Source organism: Bufo bufo, chromosome 2 (genome assembly GCF_905171765.1).
Source record: "Bufo bufo chromosome 2, aBufBuf1.1, whole genome shotgun sequence".
Taxonomy (NCBI): domain Eukaryota; kingdom Metazoa; phylum Chordata; class Amphibia; order Anura; family Bufonidae; genus Bufo; species Bufo bufo.
The window spans coordinates 748,660,590-748,688,490 of NC_053390.1; the positions used below are offsets into that span (position 1 = coordinate 748,660,590).

Below are 27,901 nucleotides of genomic sequence, written 5' to 3' on the forward strand. Positions count from 1 at the left end.
TAAGTATATTTAGGGTATGTTCGCACCATGTCAAAACTGCTGCAGTTTCCGCCATGGTCTTTCATTTTGAATGCTGCAGTCCCTATATCTTTCCATGGCACCTACGCTATTACCGTGCCTAGAAAGGACATGTACCTTCTTGGCACGGTCTGGAAAACCACACGTGAAAAATCCTCGGCTGCATGAACTGTGGCATGATCTCAATGGGAAGTGGTTTCAGAGCAGATTTGGTGGAGTTTTCGGCACCAAATCTGGACTGAAACCCCGTGCTAAAAATCCGCTTTATGAACCTACCCTTACAACTGTTGATATTTCACATAAAGCTTCCAACCCGTTTGCAAGCGCACAGATAATAGGAGCAGAAAGAACGAAAACAGAAGAAATACCTTAGGCTCTGTTCACATCTGCGTTGGGGGTTACGTTTGGAACAGAAGCCATAGGGCTGTGACCGATCCGTCACATGGCTGACACCATGTCAATGGACAACCCTGGCTTATAATGGAGTCCATTGGGTTCCGTCACGACGTGCGTTGTGTGACTACAGGCAGTGTTAAGTTTCCATCAAACGTGATGAAATTTGTGACAGACGCTCCTAATTGAGCAGCAGATGTCAACCTCAGCCTTAGGCTTCAGTGGTATGAAAATAATAAAAATAACCAAATATTACTAATTTCCGTTACTTTGATTATTCATTACGATATTGTTCAAAAGACAGATGCAGAAATATCTTTGGATAGGGAATTCTTTTCGATTCTGCTAAGACATTAGTAGAATTTGCTTCTTCCGTTCATCAAAAATATAAAACACCGTAAAAAGCTAATAAATAATCAAGAAATAAAAGAATGAAAAGAGACAGGCCAAGCATACAGTACATTTTTTGCGAGGTAACCTAAAAAAAAAACTTATAGTTGTATCCGCAAACTGGAGTTATAAATAAGGGATGTAATTTTTGACATGCAGGTCAGTCAGGGACAGGCTAGGATGTAAGAACCTAGCACATCTCTCTCGTCTGACAGTAATTCTATAACTGTATTCTTTGTCTCTGCTTTACAAATAGGACCATTATTTCCCCTAGTATCAATGCATTGGATTTCTAGAAATCTATAATACACAGCAGTTTCTCAGCTGTGATACAGTAACAATGCCAGGCTGTGTAGTCTTGTCCCAGCTCTCATAGGGGATGTCTCAAAAGCCTAATTAAAAAGTACTGCTCTAAGTGTATGTGTGATTTATCATCCCACGGCTATTACTATAACACTGCTTACTAGATGGTAAAATAGTTCTGTTCGCTAATAAATATGCATGCCGAGTATCTGCCTTGTAAAATTAATGATGTGCATAATGCAGCAGTATTTTTATCAGACCCTGTTCACACTGTGTTCACCCATTAATTCTGGCATATGCACTCCTTGACAAAAAAATAATAACGCACCCAGATAGAAGTCGGATTGCTGCAAAACTTAGCGTACGGTTATGTCTCAGGTAGATATGCAAATGATTACAGGTGTGGTCTGATTAGACACTGGGTCCTGCTACAAGAGGTTATTAAAGTGCTTCCCCGTGGCCTTATAAAAAGGCTCTCAGAGGCTACTTTGGGGTAGTGTACCTCTTGGTGAAAGATTGTTGACTGTTAGAAATGCTTCTGTGACACACTTAAAGACATGTTGCCCAGTTGACAGAATCAACACATCACTTGACTGAAAGAAGCAGGATGGTTGTTCCAATAACTTTTAAAGGGGTTCTGCAGTTTGTTATCTCCTCTGGATAGATCATCAGCATCTGATCGGCAGGGATCCAACACCCGGGACCCCCGCCGATCATCTGATCCATCAACAAGTGCGAGCAGCCTCCACAGTTTCCTTGTCCACCATCCAAACAGGGGGCACCTTCATTACATGTCTATGTCTCTCCTGGACCTTTTCCGGGCACTTAGCAGAAGAAAGTTTGGTGTCATAGCACCCATTACCTTTCCTGTCATTGACAGCCAGACACCGTTGCCTTTGTTTGCAGTGGTGTCATGAATGTGAAGCCTGGACTGTTAGAGGCTGGAACCGCATCATCATTAATGATGAATCCAGGTTCTGTTTGGTTTCTCACTACAGTAAAGTTTGAGTATGGAGGCTCTGTGGTGAGCAATTCAACCCTGCCTTTGCTATGGAGTGACACATTGCCCCAATTGTTGGTGTCATAATCTAGGGAGATATTGCATATGACAGTCGGTCACCCCTAGTAGTGAGAAGAAGGACACTAACAGCTCAGTGATATGCGCAGAACATCCCTCGGCCACATGTCATGTCTCTCAACTTTGGAAAATGGCAAAGAGGGACAATATGTGCGCCGTGCATCACGCCAATTCTTTTCATACTAGGCCACGCCTCTAACTCCTCCCAAAGCATCATTACTGACTCTGTCAGCTAGGTGAGTATAAGTTCCTTTACTTTTTGACAGCAAGTGGAGCCCCTGGGACAATTTTTGTCTTGCGCTTCAATATCCATTTAAATATTAGCACATCATTCATGGGATTATAGATATTTTAAGGTCCAAATTGAACCAAATAATAAAGTTCTGGTCTAATGTACAGGTAGAAACCATACAGATAGTTTGTAAATGTATTAATGCACATTTATGCATTCAATCCCCAGGTCAAAAAGAGGGACAATTAAGGATCAAAGAGGGACAGAGGGACTTGGGTCCAAAAGAGGGACGCTTGGGAGGTATGACATGTGTTGCCCCTCGTGGGAGGGCTGGCATTTTTCAGCAGGATAATGCTCACCCATACACAGCAAGGGTTTCCCAGGAATGTCTCCAGGAATGTCTCCAGGAATGTCTCCAGAAATGTCTCCAGGAATGTCTCCAGGAATGTCTCCAGGAATGTCTCTGGGATGCCGGGTCACCAGTTTTATAACCAATCGAGCATTGATGGGACCAGATAGGACGCCAGCTTCAGCTACCTATGAGTGTGAAGGATCTACAGGCCCAGCTGTAACGTCTGTGGGCAAATGTACTGCAGCATACCATACAGAACCTGTATGCCGCCATGTCCATCTCATCCTGTCCAAGCTAGAGGCGGCCCAAGGAATTAAAGCCTCCTTTCAATTGTACAGTTGTCACACATAGAAAGTTTCATTTGACTCCCAACAACTCCTTCTTGGTGCATTATTATTTTTTTTGTGAGTGTACGTTGGCATAAAATGTACTGCAGACATATGAAATTGAGTCTGGCACAGTGAAAAAAGTTCACTTTAAAGCAGTATTCCCCTCTGGGATCCGCTCCTATCTCCAGAATGGGGTCGAGTTGCACCCGGCCAGAAATGAACAGGTGCATGACTCTCTCTATTCACTTCAATAGCACGTCTGAAATAACCGGGTGAGAACACTCAGCTATTTCTGGGAGTGCTATTGAAGATAATGGAGACAGCCTTGAATGTGTGGCCACCTCTCCATTCCATGAGTCTCATTCTAGAGAAAGGACTTGGATCCCAGAGGTGGGAACGGCATCTGTCGGACATTTATGCAGTATCCTGTGGATATGCCATAAATGTCCCAGATCAGACAACCCCTTTAAGGTGCTATATGGGTTTTTTTCTAATATAATTCTATTTTATGATTGCATGTTTTTTAATTATATTTCCCGAACAAGATTATGGGGCAACCATCTTCCCTGAGATCTATCTATCATTCTAATCCAGGGGTAAGCAACCTTCGGCAATCCAGCTGTTGTGAAACCACAATTCCCAGCAGGGTCAATTCACTTTTGTGGGAGCCATGAGAAGAGCAGAACAAGTATGCATGATGGGAGTGGTTGTAGTTTCACAACAGCTGGCGTGCCGGAGGTTGCCTACCCCTGTTTTAATCTGTCTAATCCTGCCTGTGATAAAGGGATGACAGCTGAAAAATGGGAATTGGTGTCTATTATTAATGCCCAACACGTAAACTGCAGGATGTTAGTATTTGTTAATAATATAGTGTCACGGAAAATTCTATATAATATTGCCAATTTTTTTATAAACACATTTAACATAAACACTGGATTTAAACAATAGGTCATATACATTCAGAAGCTTCATTGGAAGCAGCTCCTGGTTCTAGCTTACAGGAAAAAGTCATCAAGGAAACCCATGGTAAAGAATATGTTGCAAAAGGACCAATCATAAGTGGTTGTCTAAAGTAGTCAATCCCTTTAAATAGTTTTTCTTTTTCTCTTGGAAAACAAAAATCATGTTATTTCTATGTTCTATCTATGGGCAGCCATGTTGGCTGGTGTCTCCCGAATACCAGTGGTAGATAAAGGGCATTTGTCCACTGTTGTACTCATGCCACATCGACTTCCGAGAACAATTCATGGACAAATTTGATCTTGCATTAAAAGTTATACCAAAACAAGAACATACAGCATATACAGGGAAAAGGTATACAGTATATAATAGATATCACAAACATATACAAGGAGATATGCACAGACATTGTATAGTAATGTTGATTGAAATAAAATACACTATATTACATTTGTGGTTACATTTTCCAGGCCTAACATTAAAAGAGATGTTTACACATGAGCTTACAGTAAGCCACGAGAGACCAGACGTGCACGGCTCAAGCAAAAGAGTACTTTCATTATGTAGCGGAAAATGCTAATAATGTATATTGGTGCCCAAGAGAGGTTAATAGCATGCAGGGAAATAAAACCAAACAGAGTAGTAAGACAGAAAGACAGATTTATACCATTTCTAAATCTTAGCCCTAAAAACACCTTTTCTGTTACATACCAATTTTTGCACTTGATCCAGGTGATAAGGCCCACATGATGAAATCAAAACAAAAAATGTGACTGGAAAAAGAAAAGGTGAAGAGTAAAAAATATGCACACAAATGAAAAAAAGGAACAAAAAAAAAAAATCCATGTAAAATATATAGAAATGGCAGAATAAAATATATTATGAAGGAAATAAAAGATCAGAATTGAAAAATATATATATAACAAAATGACAATATAAAAATAAATAATGAAATAAAATAAATAAATAATGAAATAATGAAATAAAAATAAATAAATAAAATGGTAACACTTAAACCGGGTCTGGATACATTTAAGGAGCCAGGACAATATTTATCTTAGGCTTGATGTAACACTTCGGAGAGTAAAGGCTGTATTATACCGGCAGATTGCCTGCCAGATGATCACTAATTAGCATTTGTAGTAACGTTCGTTAGCGATGATCTGGCAGTGTAATACTGCCGCCAATTACCCGGGGCAATCCAAATATTTCAACAGGTTTAAAAATCCTTGTTTGCAGGCGTCAGATCGTGCTGTGTGATCACGATCTGTTGACGGCAAACAATGATTTAGTATAGGGGGAGCGATAGTATACCGATCGCTTCTCCCTATACTGAGGAGGAGATCGCCGCATGTAATAGCAGCGGTCTCCCCCACTAACGAGCAGGTGATTACCGGGAAGGAACGCTTCCCTCCCGGCAATCGCCTTCTTGATCTGGCTGTCGAATACAGCCATAAGGCATCATTCACACTACCTGTAGAATCTCTATAATATGATCCTTTCTGTGGACTCCCACTGTATCTCCATATGGCTTTAATTTCCTATACAATGCATTCGGAAAGTTTTCAGGCCATTTTACTTTCTTTCACTTTTTTTCAGGATGCATATCTGAGAAAAAACCAAGCCACGACGAGGAACAACCTGCCCACAGAGCTCAGAGACAGGATTGTGTGGAGGCACAGGACTGGAGAAGGGTACAAAAATTTCTGCTGCTCTGAAAGTTTCCAAGAGAACAGTGGCCTCCATAATTTTCAAATGGAGGAAGTTTGGAACAACCAGAACTTTTCCTAAAGCTGGCTGCCCCACTGGAGAAAAGCCTTGGAAAGAGAGGTGACCAAGAACCCAATGGACCCCCGGCAGAGCTTTAAGATCCTGTGTGCAGATGGGAGAAACTTCTAGAAGATCAACCATCGCTGCAGCACTCCATCAATCTGGGCTTTATGGCAGAGTGGCCAGAAAGAAGCCTCTCCTCAGTAAACCACACATGAAAGCCCATCTGGAGTTTGCAAAAAAATAAAAAATAAAGCACCTAAAGGACTCTCAAACTGTGAGAAACAAGATTCTCTGGTTTGATTAAACCAAGACTGAACTTTCTCAAGTCTAAGCATCATGTCTGCAGGAAACCAGGCACTGCCTAATACCATGAGGGCGTTTTTTCAGAGGCTGGTCAGGGTTGAGGGAAATCCGAATGGAGCAATATTGAGAAACATTCTTAATGAAAACTTTATCCAGAGTGCTCTGGACCTCAGACTGGGCCGAAGCTTTAACAACTGACAAGACAATGACCCTAAGCACACAGCCACGACAACACAGGAGTGGCTTAGGGACAACTCTGTGAATCTCCTTGAGTGGTCCAGCCAGAGCCCTAACTTGAGTCCACTCAAACAACTCTGGAGAGACCTGAAAATGGCTGTCCACTAATGGTCCTCATCCAACCTGACAGAGCTTGATCTGCAGAGAAGAATGGCAGAAAATCCAGGTGTGCAAACCTTGTGGCATCATACCCAAGAAGACTAGAGGCTGTAATTGCTGCCAAAGGTGCTTCAACTAAGTACTAAGGGTCTGAATACTTAAGTCTGTTTACTCTTTTATTATGGAGTATTGAGTGCAGAATGAGGAAAAAAAGGATTATTCTTTTTTTATTATTTTAGCGCAACATTACAAAATGTGAAAAAGTGAAAGGGTCTGAAGACTTTCTGAATGCATTGTAGATGCACACAAAAGTACACTGCTTGTAGTGGAGAATATTTCAGTAATGTGGTGCCACACAGAGCACCCCATGGCGGCACATGGAGATATATGAAGCTGCTGTGCATAAAGCTTTATCTAAAACCGATGCAGTGCAAAATATCCTGCTGGTTCTAGGACGTATCTAATTGGCTTCTTACATATAATATTGCCTTCACTTGCATCCTTTCCTAACTAGTACTTCATATCTCTTCTTCTCCATCACTGACGTGTCTGTGATTTTACCCAGATGGTTGGTGAATAACTCTCACGGTACACATATGTGCCCTGAACAGATAAGCACGTGATGAAGCCATGAGTCCAGATAAATTTGACACATTTTGTTTGTAAAGAGAACATTTTATCTATCAATGACCGGAAATACTGTGAAATGTCATGTTTTATACTATTAATGACAAAATAAATTATACCACAATCGGTCATACAATGTGTACTAGCCACCCGGTTCAAGCTCACAAATCTTGCAATATCCACAGTGAAAAATGCAGGGCAGATCTAAATTTTTCTTCTAATTAAAGAGCTTCTCACAACATTTGTAGCATTTCATCCATTCCATTTGAAAAGAACTTCAGTGGGTATGTACACCGAGGTGCCTCATGGCTGTTGTTACCTCATCACGCTACATTTCAGGAAGACACACCGCCAACCTTCTTCATGTGTGAGGAAGAGGGGGGGGGGTGTCCTCGAGAAACGTAGTGTGGTGGTAATCAATCAGCCATGGAGCACCTCAATGTACATACCAACTGAAGTTCTTTGCAAATGGAATGGATGAAAATAAATGGATAGATTGTAAAGAAAGGCCACGAGTGTCATGAGAAGCTCTTGAAAGGGGTTTTCCAAGACTTTCCTACTGATGCCCTATCCTACTGATGGAGGTCCAACCCCTGGGACCCCAGCCGATCAGCTGTTTGACAGCCATGTCCTTCTCTAGGCTTTCCCTAGGCCAAGTGACATCACGTTCATTGGTCACGCGGTCTAGGCACAGCTCGGCCCCATTGAAGTAAATGCCAGGCACGGCCGCTATACAATGAAGGCTGCGGCGCTACTGAGAGCACCGCTGCCTTCTCAAAAAGCTGACCGGTCCTGGGTGTCGGACTCCCACCGATCAGATACTGATGACCTATCCAGAAGATGGGTCATTAGTAGAAAAGACTCTGAAAACCCCTTAGACAAAAAACTTGGATCTAAAGTAACTTTTTCACTGGTATTAAAATCTAATACTGTATATTACATTACCCAATTTAAAGGCCACAGTACATTCCCAGAAATCTGAACAGACTACAGTGCCTAATAAATGTGGTCTCAGGCTAACCACTGGGGTGAAGTATGAGCACATCTAGATGTAGTAATCATGAGGCTTCCTATGAAACGCAAGGTCTTTGTTACTAATGTCACTGCCACCATCTTCTATTGATCTGGAGATGTCTCCTCAGCATGGGCATAATGGTGGGACACCCAGTCATTCAGCTGACAGCTGTTAGTCCCCATTCACCCAGTAGCATGCATCTTTGACTCCTGCTGAGCATGCATGTTATGTTATATATATGTATATAAAGTCATGTCATCCTCAGCTACACAGGAACAGCATCTGTCGTGATGTGGCAAAAGCATTTTTCATGCCCTAGACGGCTGCCTACTTTACCTATCCCCTCGTCCTGGCCTTCTTCAAAAGCTTCTGCAGGCCTAAGTGAGGCTATCCAAAGGCAATGGTCAGTGTTCTGATCCAACATTATAGTACTAACAGATCAGAGAGAGAATTCTTACTGTGAGAGGAGTAAGTACCTGTCATCTCCCCCATTTAGGCCCAAATTGACCAGGCTGCGTACAGAGATGTTACCTTCAACCAAACAAACCATGAATGAACTGCTTCAATCTATTACATTTTAAACCTAATATTAAAGCTTAGCCCCGCGATAAAAGTTGGAGTGGCAGAACATTGCATATGACTAGCCTAGGGTTGGCAAAGGTATAGGTAGGCTATGCCTTCATCGGTCACGTGGCTTAGGGGCAGCTCAGTCCCATTTTAAGTGAATGGAGCTGAGCTGCAATACCAAACACAGCCACTATACAATGTACGGCGCTGGTAAGCTACTAGGAGGCCGCGGTGCTCACCGGAGTGCTGCAGCCCATCGATCCTCAGGATAGGTTATCAATATTAAACACTCGGAAACCCCTTTAAATTGAATTATTTTATTCTAAACAAGACTCTATTTGGGCAACTTGAATAAATCACTGACATTTTCTATAGGATTATTGTCTCAAATGTGCTTTATGTCCCCTCAGACGTGTAATGTACGAGACACAGACAAAGAGAGAACAAAATCTTAAAAATGTCTTAAATTAAACAACGGAGCCGTATCTCCCACAAAGGCAATTAGTTAATGCAGGTAGAGGATAGCATCGCAGGATATGAAAGCCTTATCAACACCAGACAATATTTTATCTCTGCTCAACATGGTCTCGATTAGATATTATTCTGAGAGCACGAGACGGATGTTCAAAAGTCAAAAAGAAACTACAAGACAATGAGAAAAGTGCTGCGACCAAGGATTCACAAGTACAGAGATAATAACAAAAAAACTATTAAAATCAATATTTTCTATTTTATATATAAAAGAAAATTCATTGAACGTAAAAGGAGTAATTACTTTAAACTCGTGACCACTCCTGACATGTCTGTTTTAGTAAGGGCTCGTTCACATGAATGTTTTTTGCGTTCCGTATACAGTTCCGTATTTCCGTTACGTACAAAGATAGAACATGTCCTATTATTGCCTGCAAATCACGTTCCGTGGCCCTATTCAAGTCAATGGGTCCGCAAAAAAAACTGAACACATACGGAATGTACTCTGTATGTCTTCCGTATCCGTTCCGTTTTTGCGGAACCATGTATTTAAAAATTTATGCCCAGCCCAATTTTTTCTATGTAATTACTGTATACTGTATATGCCATACGAAAAAAACGGGACGGAATTGGAAACACTACTGAAACGAAAAACGGATCTGTTAAAAACGGCCCGAAAACACTGAAAAGGCCATACGGTCGTGTGAACGAGCCCTAAATCATATTACATGTGGCAATTCTGGAGCATGTATTCTTATGACTCTGTGTTGTGCCTTTCCTCTATTATTCCTTCTACAAGTTTATGCATAAAATGCCACCTGGGTGTTGCCAGTTGGGGATGTGTCCCTGCACAATCTGATACGGTTCAGTCAGTGCCATCAGTAATGGGGTGGGCAGGGACACAACCCTTTGACATGGGGAATGGTTACACTCAACTGTACAGAAGGAATAAGCAGAGCTGAAGAGCTGTTATCACATCGGGAATGCAAGTAGTTACTAAAATAGACGTGTCCGGAGAGGAGGACTTGGGAGCACAGAGGTAGCCCCTACAGAAGACATTGGGCCAGATTTATCATTAGCTCAAGTCAGAATAATGGAGTGAAAAAGTCCCAAAAAAGTCCCAAACGCTAAAACTGCGCACAAATTTGCGACTTTTTTCTGCTCTGCACTATGCTCGCCAGTTTTCTGAAAGTGGGCGTGTTTTCTTATGTAAATGAATCTCTAGACAGATTTACTATTGGGACTATTTAAAAAAGTCGCAAAAAAGTCGCAAAAAAGTCCCAATTTCACTCCAGTGAGGACCATGCTTATCTTATGAGACTTTTTAATAGAACATGCGACTTTTTCATAAAAACGTGCGACTTTTTCGTAAAGATGTGCGACTTTTGTAAAGCTGCTTACTGACGGATAAACTGCTACCGTCAAACCACATTTATTACAGTCTTAAAGGGCCGATCATAAATCTGACTTGGCTAAAACTGACTTTAGCCATATGTTAAAGTGGAGTGAGCTGTCAGAGGAATGATAAATCTGGCCCATTGTCTATTCCCATGGGCAGAAAGAACCTATGCTGGGCTCTTTCTCCAGGCTCCTCAATGTTACCAAACCAACCCAAAGGTCACTGTATCATCAAGGCACCTGGTATGGAAAGTAGGGTGAGAAAAGGAGAAGACAAGCAACGGGTTCTCCTGTCCAGAGACGGCGACATGAACTATCGCCGGGTGGCCTCAAACTTTATTTTTACTATAAGATCTAGAAAGATACTCATTATTTTTCAATTAAAGGGGTTCTGCAGTTTGTTTTAACTGATGATCTATCCTCTGGATAGATCATCAGCAGCTGATCGGCGGGGGTCCGACACCCGGGACCCCCGCCGATCAGCTGTTTGAGAAGGCAGCAGCGCTCCAGCACCACAGTGGCCTTCTCACTGTTTACCGCTGGCCCAGTGACGTCACGACTAGTATCACCTGGCCTGGGCGGGGCCAGGTCCATTCAAGTGAACAGAGCTTAGCCCCACCCAGGCCAGTGATACTAGTCGTGACGTCCCTGGGCCTGAGGTAAACAGCGAGAAGGCCGCGGTGCTGCTGGAGCGCTACTTCCTTCTCAAACAGCTGATTGGCGGGGGTCCCGGGTGTCGGACCCCCGCCGGTCAGTCGCTGATGTTCTATCCTCAGGTTAGATCATCAGTTAAAACAAACTGCAGAACCCCTTTAAATTAACAAATTACTTTTGTAATTTCCAATAAATTTTATGTTAACCCCCCCCCACCACCACACACAGAACACACACACACAGAACACACAGAACACACAGAACACACAGAACACACAGAACACACAGAACACACACTATAATGCTGGAGGATATTTTGTGAATCATAAGGTTTTGCAACAAAAAAATTCTGCATTGACGTATAAATTGGGATGGATCGTGTAATACATTACTTAAGCCGAATCTTTTGACTAGCAAGTTAGATAGCTGAAATTAAAAGATGTCTATCTATATATCTATCTCATAATTATCTATCCATCTATTATCTATCTATCTATATTCTATCTATTATCTATCTATCCATCTATATTCTATCTATCTCATATCTATCTATCTATGTTCTATCTATCTATCTATCTATCTATCTATCTATTATCTATCTCATATCTATCTATCTTCTATCTATCTATCTATCTATCTCATATCTATCTATGTTCTATCTATCTATCTATCTATCCATCCATGTATTATCTATCTATCTATCTATCTATCTATCTATGTTCTATCTATCTATCTATTATCTATCTATCTATGTTCTATCTATCTATCTATCTCATATCTATCTATGTTCTATCTATCTATCTATCTATCTATCTATCTATCTATTATCTATCTATCTATGTTCTATCTATCTATCTATGTTCTATCTATCTATCTATCTATCTATCTATCTATCTATCTATCTATCTATCTATCTATCTATCCATCTATTGTCATATCTATCTACCTGCATAATACATGTATTTCACTTCTACAAAATGAGTTACTTTAGAAAAACAAAGCAGATACAAAGATACATTTGTTCTGAATAAAGCCTCTTCTGAGAATATGATTACAATGATTTCTTCAGGTTCCCTTCGCCCGATCCCTTCCAGGCCGGCTATGGAGCATATTATTACACGAGGCTGACACTACCTGTCATGCACAAGATGTCACATAGGCCTCCAAACAGAAGCCACAATGACAGCTGTAACTCTCCCGCTGCCTCCAGCGCAGGGGAAATCCTCCCTTTATGGCTCTGACATATAAAACAATAACGGATTAACCAGATCCAGAAGCGACGTAGAGCAAGACGTGGCGGAGAGGCAGTAAACGGCGCAACCTTCCAGCAGTCAGCGACATAACCTTTATTGGGGAGAGAATTGTTGTGGACAATCCTCCAGGTGATGACGGCTGTAAAGTGCGGCCTTTTATCTGCACAGAAGCTGCACTAAGCTATTAACCCATTGCGTTTCTTCAGATCCTATCTTCACTGCTCTTATTATATATATCATTTCTCTCAGCCATGTGACGTGTGCACAGCTAGGCATCACAAGACGTGAAGGATATGAGAACACCTTGCATTTTTAACTGTTGTGCACTTGGAAAGTGATTTATGCACATTCCGCGCAATGACCCACACGTCATAAATGTGTAACATACAAGTCTGGGTTGGGCAGTTAAAAAAAGAATATTTTTAAAGACTCTGTTAGAAAAAATTCTAAGTCAGAAGAGTGGGATCCTACACAAACCAGTCTATTAGGCCTCATGCACACGACCATTGTGTGTTTTGCGGTCTGCAATTTGCGGAACGGCACGGACAGCCATTGATATAACTGCCTATTCTTGTCCGAAAAATGGACAAGAATAGGACAGGTTATATTTTTTTTGCGGACCACGGAACGGAGCAACGGATGCAGACAGCACACGGAGTGCTGTCCGCATCTTTTGCGGCCCCATTGAAGTGAATGGGTCCGCACCCGAGCCGCCAAAACTGCGGCTCGGATGCGGACCAAAACAACGGTCGTGTGCATGAGGCCTAAGTCAGAGCCGAAAGTGGCTACAAAGAGCATCTTTCACTCTGGAGGACCTGGAACTGAGTTATGTGGGAACCCGTGTAATGCTCCATTTCCCCCAGTGGTGGCGCTGCAGGAAATTGGAACACTTACTGACAGTTTTCCTAACAGATTTCCTCACCTCTGGAACCCGCACCTATCTCTAGTACGGAACCCGCAATGTAAAGGAGAGAGGACCACACATCCGTGGCCGCCCTTTATTCATTTCTATGGAAAAATAGCCAAGCAGTGCACTCGGGGATTTTCGGGATTCCCATAGAAATGAATGGGAAGTTCACCGTGCAAGTGCGGCAACTGCTCCATTCGTTTCTATGGGGATGACGGAAATAGCTGAGTGCCTGCAGTCCCATATGAATGAATGACGGGCAGCCGCGCATGCGCGGTCCACTCTCCTTCACTTTGCGGGCTCCATCCTAGCAAAATGCCCCCCCTCCCCCAGTGTATGAGATGGACCAACCCTTTAAGCTTCAGCTTATTAACGCGGAAAATCCCTTTAAAGACCAAAATATAAAGCTTTCGCTTCCAGAGTACAACATGAGTTCATATAGTGGAAAATTGTCGTACAAGTCACCATAGGCTTCCCACGTAAGAGCAATTACGGAGGCATAGTCACTAGAAGGCTCCATTCACACTGGCGTTTCTGGGTCCGTTTGTGAGATCCATTTCAGGGATCTCACAAGCAGCCCAAAACGGATCAGTTCAGCCCCAATGCATTCTGAATGGATGCGGTCTTTGGTCTCCGTTGCGTTACTTAGACGGTCACTAAAACGCAGCTTGCAGCGTTTTGGTGACCGTCTGACTATGCGGAGCCAAACGGACACAATATGGTGCAATTAAAAACGGATCCGTCCCCCATTGACTTTCAATGTAAGTCAAGACGGATCCGTTTTGACGTAGACTTTTTTATTTTTATGAATAATGCAAACAGATCCATTATGAACGGATACAAGCGTTTGCATTATTTGTGCGGATCCGTCTGCGCAGATACAAGACGGATCCGCACAAAACGCGAGTGTGAAAGTAGCCTGAGTTTCCAGGAATGGATGCAGATCCGCAATGCACTACGGACGTGTGAATGGACCCTAAGGCTACTTTCACACTTGCGGCATCAGGATGTCCTCCGCTCCGGCAGCATTCCGTTTTGTGACCTGACAAGCTGCGGTTTTGTGTCCGGTCATAAAAATGGAAAAAATATCGGAATTAAACTGAACCGTTTTGATTTTGCACATCAGGATGCATCCGTTCCGTTAGGAAGCGGTTGTGTGAAATCAAGACGGGGAAAAAAAAAAACGGATCCGGCACTGAAAACAATGTCAATGGTGACAGATACGTTTTTTTTTGGAGCCTACAAAACTAGATCCGTCACCCATTGACTTTCAATGTATTTAGTGACGGATCCGTTTTTTTTTTCTGTTTTGATTTCACACAACTGCATCCTAACTGAACGGATGCATCCTGAGGCGCAAAATCAAAACGGATCCGTTTAATTCTGAAATTGAGATCCTCTCAATACCAGAATTAACCACGCAAGTGAGAACGTATCCTAAGAGTCCCAGGTAACAGCAATAGAAGCGTTACGTGGACGCAACCAGCCCATACAAATACTAGAATACTGCCATATAGCACAGGCTGGTGCTGCTATATGGTGACAGGGCCCCATGATGGTCACCCGTTATAAAACGCAGAAGGTAGACAATATATTTCCTCCTGCCGTGCTCTCGCAGACCTGCTGGAGGACATTATCCTGCCATGTACTGAAGACACGTTCATGGTATGGTTGCATTCTACAGGCTTAGACCACCCAATGCTGAAGCTAAATACGACGATGTCGTTTGCTCTAGGAGGCCCACATGCTGAAGCCGTGATGTCATGGTGGAGCCGGCTGACACAGACATCTCACGGCAGAATGATACTATTACTGGTCTGGATTCTTTCAGCTCCAAAATCCCATTTAGCTGTTATATACTTACTGGGATTACGAAAATGAGAAAAATGTGATCCATGGCTATAGAAGGATAGAAAACCGAACACTCATCCCTTCCTCTGAATATGAGACTATCCAAATTAGCAAAGTGAAATATTCATGGCCTGGGCCGACACTTGAGGAATAGCTAAGCGCGGAGGCAAACAATATTCTACACGGTACAAAATATGAGGCAAGTCCAACAAGGATGTTACTTACCACCAAAGTGCACACAAGCAAGACCCACAGCAACCAATTAGATGCTTTTGCTTATTCCACTTGCTAAAATGTGATCAAACGCACTGGTCGGCGGTCTAAAGCACAGTACATTAGCACCAAGTTTACAGATAACCCTCAAATGGTAACTTAAGATCATCAAAGAGAATTACATCCTCATCCTCACTGCAAAGAACTTCCAGACGTCTGGTGGGACCAGGAACTTCTGCTTAGGTTCTTCATCCTTAAAGGGGTTCTCGGGGAAATAAGAAAATAAAATGACAGAAAATACTTAAATATTTCTTTATTATAAATATATTCCCAAATGCCTTTCATTTTGTCTAGGGAGCAATCGTGAGGAGAAATAAAATGGCTGCCGTACTATTAGAACACACAAAACCTGTCCTAATCGCACAGCAGGACAAGTTACTTCAGAAAACTAAGCGCTACTTTCACACCTGCGTTCAGGTGTCCGCTCGTGCGCTCCGTTTGAAGGGGCTCACGAGCGGCCCCGAACGCATCCGTCTGGCCCTAATGCATTCTCAGTGGAGGCGGATCCACTGAGAATGCATCCGCCTGCCAGCGCTCAGCCTCCGCTCCGCTCAGTGAGCGGACACCTGAACGCTGCTTGCAGCGTTCGGGTGTCCGCCTGGCCGTGCGGAGGCGAGCGGATCCGTCCAGACTTACAATGTAAGTCAATGGGGGCGGATCCGCTTGAAGATGACACCATATGGCTCAATCTTCAAGCGGATCCGTTCCCCATTGACTTTCAATGTAAAGTCTGAACGGATCCGCTCAGGCTACTTTCACACTTAGAAAATTTTCTACGTTTTAATGCAGACGCATCCGTTCTGAACGGATGCGAACGTCTGCATTATCGGAGCGGATCCGTCTGATGAAACATCAGACGGATCCGCTCCGAACGCTAGTGTGAAAGTAGCCTAAGGCTACTTTCACACTAACGGCAGGACGGATCCGACAGGCCGTTCACCCTGTCGGATACTTTCTGCCGCTATTTCGCCATGCCGCCGGACCGCCGCTCCGTCCCCATTGACTATAATGGGGACGGGGGCGGAGCTCCGGCGCAGCACGGCAGTGCACGGCGAAAGGCCGCCGGACTAAAAGTACTGCATGTCCGACTTTCTAGTCCGGCGGCCTCTCACTGCAAACTGCCGTGCTGCGCCGGAGCTCCGCTTCCGTCCCCATTATAGTCAAAGGGGATGGAGCGGCGGTCCGGCGGCACGGCGGAATAGCAGCAGGACGGATCCGACAGGGTGAACAGCCTGTCGGATCTGTCCTGCCGCTAGTGTGAAAGTAGCCTAAAGAGCTGCCTCATCCTCCTTTCTGCCCTGCTTGTCAGGGATTATGATCCTGAATATAGATGATCTTCAGCTGAATCTCTGAAGGTATTGAGTTCATGAGGAGACATGAGAGGAGGCTGAGATGTGGCTAATGAGCAGCAGCTCTTGTATGCAGTCTCCATTACCACAGTCTGTCCTGTCCGTCCTCTCTGTACTTCATGTCTCCTCATGAACTCCATTCCTACAGAGATTAAGCTAAAGATCTTATCAGCTGTATTCAGGATCACAAGTAGAGCAGAGAGGAGGCGGAGGCAGCTCTTTAGCTCAGTGTCCTGAAGTAATTTGTCCTGCTGTGTGATTAGGACAGGTTTTGTCTGTAGTAATAGGACGGTGGCCATTTTATTTCTCCTAATGATTGCTCCCTAGACAAAACAAGCCATTAGAAGTAATGAAAGGCATTTGGGAATATATTTATAATAAGGGAATAGTTAAGTATTTTCATTTTCTTAATTCCCGGAGAACCCTTTAATCATAGTTAAAAGGACTTCTTTTCATGGAACTGCGCCATTTGTCCATACGCGGTGACTGTTATTACATGTCAGTCTGACCAATTCAAGTGAATGGGACTGTGCCGCAAACCAAGAACAGCCCTCGGAACTGCCAACCCTCTTGTGACAATCCCTTTATATCCGTCAGCTCCCCTGACACCTCTATTTTACAATCCATAAATCCATAAAATATTTCTTAGAGCTCTGCTGTTCCTCTGTTATTCCTCCTGGAAAGGCATTAGTAAGTACTATGACTAATTGAGAACAGGGGGTCACCTTTGATTTTATGTCCATAGTATACGCAACCTGAGATTGACTAATCAGTACTGACACTTTCAACGTGAGTGGGAACAGATCCTGTGAACATGGGAATACTAAGATGTCAATATAGTCATACATTTCTGGGAGGAATAACAGAGGAATGGGAAAACGCAGAATTCAACGCAAAAGATGCTGCAGGATTGCTACTGCATGAGCAATGCCAGCGTCCATTACTGCGAGGTCCCCTTTCATGGGTAACATTATATGTTTTTTGAGCATATTCTCACTGCGGACACGTATCCTGGGCTGAACTGTATGGTTCATTTGGCTGCGAAACATATCCATGCAGTTAGAAACCATATGCATCACTAAATAACAGAACCCTAAGACCACGCACATTAATATAACAGATGAACTGACACAAGGCATTTGGTCCTGACTGTATTTTTCCTGCTTGCTTAATAACGGCATGAAGCATTAAGATCACTCAGGGTTTCATCATTACATTTCTGCTGCGCACTAAGAGGACCGGGTCAATATTTCCCCGTCTGGAGAACCCACCACCCGTCTGTGGGCTGCAGACCTTTTCCATCTAAGTCATATATAATTCTCCAACCGGCCCTGACGCCGAGCCCACATTCCCTGTGGGATTCTGTTCATTAGTGCTCCCTGTTCGTGTGGGAGCATAATAATGAGGGTCGGGGTACCAAAAGAAGGTAAAAGTCAGCAAATTGAATTTTAAGGGTTACACATCATCCCTACATGTGTGTCGGTGTCAGGAAGGTTTTCCCTTTGCTCCAATTAGGGGTTAGAGGTTGTGATATGTTATTGGACAAGGATGAATGGAATGCGAGGGTATTAGCACAATGAAGTTCTTGGGATCTACTGGTGTCCTAATTACATGGCAGTCATAGCTGAGCTTATGCTACAGGGTAAAAAATATATATATATAAATATATATATATATATATATATATATATATATATATATTATAAAAGATATGGAACATATCTGCTTGGTCTGTGCAAAGTTTGGTAGCAGTTTAGGATGTAGCAGAGCTGAATTTGTAACATGTAACCAAGCTTCATAATAGTGGGATGTTTTGTGGTTTAACATAGTGTCTGGCTAATACCGGCCTGCTACATCTGCAATTCAAGACAAATTCAGATCTGCTACATTTGAATGAACCCAACATCACAAGTAAATCATTAGGGACACTGCAATGGTCGTGTATGTGGGCACCCACAGCCGGGTGACACAGTATATTCCCAGCTCAGATTGCAGAGGTGTATTCTTTTACTGATATTTGTGTAACAGCCTCGGATACACAGTTTTGGAAATGGAAACGGTTTTCCTGACCCCTGATATCGTGGTCAATAAGATGTATCACTTACTTCGTCTAATTACACTAATGGCAGTAGGTATCAGCTTCCACCGCTACCAAGCAGGTCAAGGCCCCATGTAAGTCTATATGTGCCTATTAATTCAGCCTGCATTCCTCTAGATTCAATATACTGAGACCAGTGAATACACTATAGACATAGCAGATCCATCTACTGTACAAGATGATAGATAGATAGATAGATAGATAGATAGATAGATAGATAGATAGATAGATAGATAGATAGATAGATAGGAGATAGATAGATAGATAGATAGATAGATAGATAGATAAATAGATAGATAGATAGATAGATAGATAGATAGATAATAGATAGATAGATAGATAGATAGATAGATAGATAATAGATAGATAGATAGATAGATAGATAGATAGATGGATAGATAATAGATAGATAGATAGATAGATAGATGATAAATAGATAGATAGATATGATATAGATAGATAATAGATAGATAGATAATAGATAGATAGATATGAGATGATAGTCCCTTATTCCCTATCCAGTCTGTTAAGAATTATAAAATCCTAAATAGATGAAGCTCAGATTGCTACAATGTGTCCGGATGAATAAGGGGTTTGTACATTTCCATGGAGGTCTGACGCATAATCAGACAAAGATGTGCAAAATCTTCAGCTATTATTAACGTAGAGAAAATAAACTTTCCAGTCCAACTGGAGAACACAAGTCAGCGCTCGTTATGATGATCTACGACTGCTTATTACCTAAATAAACACTGCCCTACAAAGAGCAGAAAGTTTCTTCCAGCAGCCGGACAGACTTCAGAGGGGGCTGTGCAAACATAATAAATCAGATGTCACATGTTCAGTGCTATGTACATTACACCCCATGATAATGTATGGAGCCTGGTCCTCCTCTCTACCATGTACATTACACCCCATGATAATGTATGGAGCCTGGTCCTCCTCTCTACCATGTACATTACACACCATGATAATGTATGGAGCCTGGTCCTCCTCTGTATCATGTACATTACACACCATGATAATGTATGGAGCCTGGTTCTCTTCTGTACCATGTACATTACACACCATGATAATGAATGGAGCCTGGTCCTCCTCTGTATCATGTACATTACACACCATGATAATGAATGGAGCCTGGTCCTCCTCTCTACCATGTACATTACACACCATGATAATGTATGGAGCCTGGTCCTCCTCTCTACCATGTACATTACACACCATGATAATGTATGGAGCCTGGTCCTCCTCTGTACCATGTAAATTACACATTATGATAATGTATGGAGCCTGGTCCTCCTCTGTACCATGTACATTACACACCATGATAATGTATGGAGCCTGGTCCTCCTCTGTACCATGTACATTACACACCATGATGATGTATGGAGCCTGGTTCTCTTCTGTACCATGTACATTACACACCATGATAATGTATGGAGCCTGGTCCTCCTCTATACCATGTACATTACACACCATGATAATGTATGCAGCCTGGTCCTCCTCTATACCATGTACATTACACACCATGATAATGTATGGAGCCTGGTCCTCCTCTCTACCATGTACATTACACACCATGATAATGTATGGAGCCTGGTCCTCCTCTCTACCATGTACATTACACACCATGATAATGTATGGAGCCTGGTCCTCCTCTGTACCATGTAAATTACACATTATGATAATGTATGGAGCCTGGTCCTCCTCTGTACCATGTACATTACACACCATGATAATGTATGGAGCCTGGTCCTCCTCTGTACCATGTACATTACACACCATGATGATGTATGGAGCCTGGTTCTCTTCTGTACCATGTACATTACACACCATGATAATGTATGGAGCCTGGTCCTCTTCTGTACCATGTACATTACACACCATGATAATGTATGGAGCCTGGTCCTCCTCTCTACCATGTACATTACACACCATGATAATGTATGGAGCCTGGTCCTCTTCTGTACCATGTACATTACACACCATGATAATGTATGGAGCCTGGTCCTCCTCTGTACCATGTACATTACACACCATGATAATGTATGGAGCCTGGTCCTCCTCTGCATCATGTACATTACACATTATGATAATGTATGGAGCCTGGTCCTCCTCTGTACCATGTACATTACACACCATGATAATGTATGGAGCCTGGTCCTCCTCTGTACCATGTACATTACACACCATGATAATGTATGGAGCCTGGTCCTCCTCTGTACCATGTATATTACACACCATGATAATGTATGGAGCCTGGTCCTCCTCTGTACCATGTACATTACACACCATGATAATGCATGGAGCCTGGTCCTCCTCTCTACCATGTACATTACACACCAAGATAATGTATGGAGCCTGGTCCTCCTCTCTACCATGTACATTACACACCAAGATAATGTATGGAGCCTGGTCCTCCTCTCTACCATGTACATTACACACCAAGATAATGTATGGAGCCTGGTCCTCCTCTGTACCATGTACATTACACATTATGATAATGTATGGAGCCTGGTCCTCCTCTGCATCATGTACATTACACATTATGATAATGTATGGAGCCTGGTCCTCCTCTGTACCATGTACATTACACCCCATGATAATGTATGGAGCCTGGTCCTCCTCTGCATCATGTACATTACACACCATGATAATGTATGGAGCCTGGTCCTCCTCTGTACCATGTACATTACACATTATGATAATGTATGGAGCCTGGTCCTCCTCTGTACCATGTACATTACACCCCATGATAATGTATGGAGCCTGGTCCTCCTCTGCATCATGGCTCAGTCTCTGACAGACTAATGCGGCATACCAAGTGCGCCTTTGTCTGACAGATCTAAAAACAAATGTCTAGCCTAGAACCAACTACCAGGGCTGAAAGAACAGACTTTCAGGACAATGTAATACAAATCGCCAAGAATAACAGTCCATCAGACATACAGCATTAACCCTTGCAGTGCTACAGAGAGGTGGCGGTCCCATACTGGAAGTACCATGTGAAAGGGTCCTGGTTAGATGTATGGCAAGAGTTGTCATAGGATAGAGATGGACTGCAATACTGGACAGCATATAGGCAAATATCCTAACAGAGTGACAACTATGTCATTGTATGGTATTGTAAGCAGGTCTATCTTACAACCAAGGGTTAAAATACATATTTTTCACTACTAAGGGTAGTTAAAGTGGCAGTCGCAGCATAGATACTGGTAGGTACTTATCTGGGATATATCACCATGTCCAACCGGTGGGAGTCTGACCAATGTGACTCCTGCCAATTGCTAGAACACAGTGGCATCGGCATTTGCCGCCCAGCTTGGCTGCATGGTCAACCACTGACTATAATGGCCCACTGAAGAAAGCCGAGGAGAACTGCATGAGACAATATGCTAAAGTGCCACCAAGCTCTATGATCCGATAAACAGGTCCGGAACCAAGTCTACGCCAGGGGAAAAGCGTTAAATCATTTTGTGTTGGTCCGCGGCCCAACAAAGGGTTAAACTGACATGCCATAAGTTAGATGTACCCATATCACAAAAGGTTAAAAAAAAAGGGTGAAACTACAGTATTCAAAACCGTCTATAGGGCCCTACTACACCAAAGGGTTAAATACCGCAGTAATACTGAGGAATGTTATACAGGCCCAAATGATAGCATGGGTCCAACCTACTCTTTTGGAATAGACTCACGCCACCACAAAGCTCCTCCATTCACATCAGGAAGCACAGACAAGGAGTTAACTGGTTCCCTTCCAAATATCATGAAAGCAGATCCTCCACTTCTGATGCAACTACTTCTTTTCATAAGCATCCTGAGAGCGCGTATCTAATGAAAACTGGGGCTGATATGATGTCACCATCAGATAGCTGAGCACAGACCTTTCCATTAGTGGCATCAGCCTGCAGAGCTATTGCCAGTCTTTGCAAGTCACCACTGGGTTCCATTCTATTGGCTGCGGCGCTGCTTTCAGGACTGGTGAGATGACAGAGTTCAGATGGAGAGTAGCAAGCTAACCAAATGCTGCATTAACATTAGAGAAATGGCTTTCACTTGTACATGCTACTGTAAAATGCAAAATCGGGCAGTGCACACCAGCCGAAATGTGAGCACCACGCCAAAGGGACAGCACATACAGACAGGATGCAAACACATGTGTGTTCTAGAAATAGGAACATACAATAGACAAAGAAATAAAGACATGTGTTCTATCAATAGGGACATACCCCACAGACCAGGGATGCTCATCCTGCCGCCCTCCAGCTGTTGCAAAACTACAACACCCAGCTTGCCCTAATAGCTGTAGGCCGTCCTGGCATGCTGGGAGTTGTAGTTTTGCAAAAGCTGGAGGGCCGCAGGTTGAGCATCCCTGCAACAGACATAACAGTAAATGTGTGTTTAGAAATATGAACATATACAATACGTGTGTTTATAAATATACAATAAACCTGTAAATAAATAACTGTGTACAGATTGTTGTGTTTCACTCTCACTTTCACACAGTCCGCGTTCGATCAGTGATTGGGTTAAATCCAAGAGTGAAGGCTACACAGAGGCACAAGGAAGGATCCGCTCCTGTTCTGTGTTTCTGACCCACACCAGGTTCCGTCTCACAATCACTGATTAAAATCACTGACCAAACACTGAGTCTGTGAAAGCCATACATGTCACTCCACTGATGTGTGGGTCATTGCACTGTCCATTGACGTAGCTTACCTGTTTGCTGTACTTGCTATTGGTCTGACAACTGTACTCAGAACAATGGTCTGATCCAATTGAGATGTTGTCTCCAGCTCCCACAAAAGTGTTGGCCGGTGGTAAATCTTGCACAGCCTGGTGTTTTTTCCCAGCAGTAGGTGACTGAGGATGAAGCTGCACAGTAGGAAGTGGAGAACTAGATTTGTAATGCCTTGCTAGGTCAGGACTACCAGGACCTCCATTTACAGTTCTGTATCTCCCCATGCTGGGGCTGTCTGACAGCTTCTCGTTGACACTGTCATATCTCTGCCCGTTTGGCTTTGAAGCTTCCACTGTCACTATGCTGCTATACAATGGCTGTTTTGTTTTTTTATTTTTCTTGTCCTTTTTGGGTTTCTTAGACTTGTCATGCTGTTGAGGCGTGAAGAAGTCCTCGTGGTCTTTCTTGCCTGCTTCATAGCCGTTTTTACTTTTGGCCCTACAATAACGTGCCATGACCACCACTAGAATGATCAGTATGACGGTCATGATCCCAGCCACCACACCAATCACTATGCTAAGTCTCTGCTTGCTCATTTCATAGCTGGGATCACCGGCTATATCCTGGCTTAATGGGATGTGCAAACTTCTGGCAATTTGGGAATCAACAACTGAGGCATTGGAGACAGTCTCATTAATGAACACATGGACTAAAGCAGTGGTGGACTGGGATGGTTGACCACTGTCGTTCACCTGGACCACTAACCTGTGCAGACCATAGTGTTTTGAGGCCAGCTTGCCAACCAGGGATATCACTCCACTGGCTGGGTTGATTTCAAAGAGTTTAAAGGGGTTTCCTCCAACAATGCTATAATTCAGATCTGCATTGACACCTGAGTCTGTGTCAGTGGCCACCACAGTGGCAACCACCGTCCTGACACCGCTGGACGGGGAGACAACTGCATAAGAACTATTGATGGGACTGGTGATGAGTGGGGCATTGTCATTCTCATCCATCACAAAGAGTGACACTGTGGCAGTAGCAGACCTAGGAGGGTCCCCACCATCCAGTGCTTTGACTTTGAAGGTGTATGAGGTTTGTTGCTCCATATCAAATGAGATTGTGGAACAGATGGTCCCAGTGTTGTTCTCGATAGAAAAGATACCATTATCTTCCTCTATGAATAAACTCATCTCTGCATTGCGACCTTTGTCAGCATCCATCACTGTCACCATCCCAACTGGGCTGTTGGGTTGTAAGTTTTCCTTGACATAGAAATTGAAGACATCCTGCATAAATTTAGGGTCATTGTCATTCCTGTCAGCTACCTGCACTACAACGGTGGCAGTGCCCTGCATAGTGGCGGGCAGACCCTTGTCTTTGGCAACAACTTTAAACTCATACCTGTCCATCTGCTCCCTGTCCAGGACTATATTGGCTGTGATATCTCCTGTGTCTGGGTGGATGGAGAAGACCCCGGCCACAGACTGCTCCAAAGAATAGGCAATCTCTGCATTCTTACCACTATCTGCATCTGTGGCCAGGACAGTGGCCACCCTCTCCCCGGGCACATTGTTCTCAGGGAAGGCTACCTCCACTACAGGTTGGCCGAACACCGGTGGGTTGTCATTAGTGTCCACCACTTTGACCAGCAGGGAGTTATTACTGGACAAACTGGGGCTCCCAGAGTCCACAGCCACTATAATGACATTGTACTCCTTGATGTTCTCATAGTCCAAGGGGGCAGAAGTGTGCAAGAAATACTTCTTCTTGTTCTGGTCCCCCTCACTGTCACTGGCTGGCTTGAGCTGGAAGGGGACATCTCCCACCACCGTGCAGGTCACTACTCCATTTTCCCCTTGGTCCCTATCAGACACCTGGACTAGAGCTATGGGGGTGTCCACCAGGACGTCTTCAGCCACACTGGCCATGCCATCCTTCACTGGGATGCGACCGATCTTCCTGATGTCTATCAGGGGCACGTTGTCGTTCTCATCCTTGATGTTGAGGACCACGGTGGCCTTGTCACTTTTGGGGGGCTGTCCCCGGTCTCGGGCCATGACTGTGAACCTCAGCTGGTTGACCTCCTCCCGGTCTATCCTGTGCAGGACGCTCAGCCAGCCCGAGTTCTCGTCCAGCCTGAGAAGCCTCCTGACGGACTCGGTGGCCGCACCGAAGACGTACTCGATCTGCCCGTTCACCCCCACGTCGTAGTCGGTGGCTTTCAGCTGCAGGATGGGGGTGCCCGGGGCGCTGTTCTCCGCCAGGTCCGCTTCGTACACGCTTTTCTCAAAGCGGGGGCTGTTGTCGTTGACGTCGGTGATGAGCACCCGGAGGATGGACTGCGAGGACCGCGGCTGCTCTCCCCCGTCCCTCACCCGCAGGGTCAGCTCGTAGGAGTCCCTCTGTTCCCGGTCCAGAGCCCCCTTGACTATCAGCTGAGGCTGCTTCTCCCCATCGGACGTGTCCGCTACCTGCAGTTCGAACACGCTGCTCCTGCTGTCCGTCTCCATCCGTCTTTTCCCCGGGTAGAGGGCGCTCTCCCCAGTCTCCAGCCGACCACCAGATCGTCTGCCGGACACGAACAAACTCTCGCCGGCGTCCTGGATCAACTCGTAGCGCTCGATCCCATTGCGGCCAAAGTCCCTGTCGGTGGCGGTGGGCAGCAGGTAGAGGGTCCCCACCGGCCGGTTCTCCTCCACGGTCAGGGTGAGCACCGGGGAAGGGAAGGTCGGCGTGTTGTCGTTAATGTCCAGGATGACCACCCGACCCTCAAACAACTCCACCCAGCTCTGAGAAGGTCCGATCACCGACACCTCGAAGTCTATGAAGCACTCGTTCTCATCGAAGATCATCTGGCACTGCGGCAGCTTCTCCCGGTCTATCCGGCGCTCGGTGGTGCTCAGCTCCCCGGTCATGTTGTCGATCTTGAAGTAATCGGAGCCGGATTCCAGGCTGAAGGTCACCTCCCCGGAGCCGGTGACAATGCCGATGTCTGAAGCCACATTCCCGATCCTGATGTCGGGCTGTCCTTCCTCCGCCAGCCGGTACTTTAGCAGCTGCTTGGAGGCTGCCAGGGTGAGAGCTACCCTGAGCAGGAGCAGGCAGCAGCCCCGCACAGTCCTCATGTCTCCAGAGCTGCTGGTCTGCCAAAGCTGCCGAGATCCCACCAAGCCCACTTGTCCCCGGCACAGAGTTACCCTCTCATAGCGATCTGCTCCTCCAGTCAATGGGACAAGCTGGTGAGGAGGAACCTGGAGGATCTCAGCTGGTGCCTCCTGCTCCAGACCCCAGCACAGTTTTGTAGTATTCCACCATAGGCTGGATGCTTGAATGAAGGAATGATGTCAGGAACAACACAAGCAGAAATCCTGGCAGTAAAATCCCGATGCGATCCGGCAAAGTTCTCGGATGGAAGCCGGTGCAGATGGTGGAGTTAGTGGTGGAGCCGCAGTTGGTGCTGGGCTACCTGCATTTGCTCTGCATGTGTTAGCAATATGTATCTGCAGCCCTGTGGACGATTCACAAATGATATTGCAGAGTCTCTCCCCTCCCCTCACTCTCCTCCCCCTTCTCCTTCTCCTTCTTCCTCCTCTTCTCCTTCTTGTCCCAATGCAGGTAACCAGAGCTGAACTTGATCCTGCAGTTCAGGGGTGAGGAGCGACTCTGTCTGCAGGGCGATGATCGCTCTCATTACAGGGGGTGCGATGCTCGGCGGCCGCAGGTGTCGGGTGCTGTCCCCATCCCCGGGGGCGGCACGGAGCGGTAGAGTGCGGTCAGCCGGAGAGGAGACCGGCAGCACCGGGAGGGGGGAGCAGTAAGTTTCTCCAAAGTGCCTGCGAGCTGGGAGTCACTCCTGACGCAGCACTGATAGCAGTCATACATGGGAGGAAGGCAGGAGAAGTCCAGCACTGCACACACTCCTTACTGCTACTGCCAGGTGTAGTAGAGCTGGAGCAACAGCTCCGAGCACTCAATGTATATGGGGGGGGGGGGGGGGGGACCTATAACTCAGAGGCTGCACATTCCATTGTATGCCATAGACAGACCCCTGAATAGACAGACAGTAGGAAATGAAAGGCTGTACAGAGAGATGTCAGATAGAAACTTAGATAGATAGACAATAGATAGGAGATAGATAGACAATAGATAGGAGATAGATAGACAATAGATAGATAGATAGATAATAGATAGATAGATAATAGGTAGATAGATAGATGGATAGATAGATAATAGATAGATAATATATAGATAGATAGATAGATAGATAGATAGATAGATAATAGGTAG

General features: G+C 44.5%; 1 protein-coding gene across 3 annotated transcripts in view; it reads right to left on the reverse strand.

The window, feature by feature from the left end:
- PCDH7 (protocadherin 7) overlaps window positions 1-27,686 on the reverse strand; it is a 961,953-nt gene extending 934,267 nt beyond the window's left edge. The window contains exons 1-2 of one of the 3 annotated variants that reach the window (XM_040419008.1): window positions 23,650-27,680; window positions 4,767-4,828 (exon numbers count right to left, since the gene is read on the reverse strand). In XM_040419008.1, the coding sequence (XP_040274942.1) occupies window positions 4,811-4,828; window positions 23,650-26,739 (3,108 nt within the window). In that variant the 5' untranslated portion in view covers window positions 26,740-27,680 and the 3' untranslated portion in view covers window positions 4,767-4,810. Of the gene's footprint in view, window positions 1-4,766; window positions 4,829-23,649 lie in introns of all 3 variants that reach the window. The other 2 variants (XM_040419006.1, XM_040419007.1) reach the window with 2 other exon arrangements.
- Window positions 27,687-27,901: the final 215 nt, after the last annotated feature.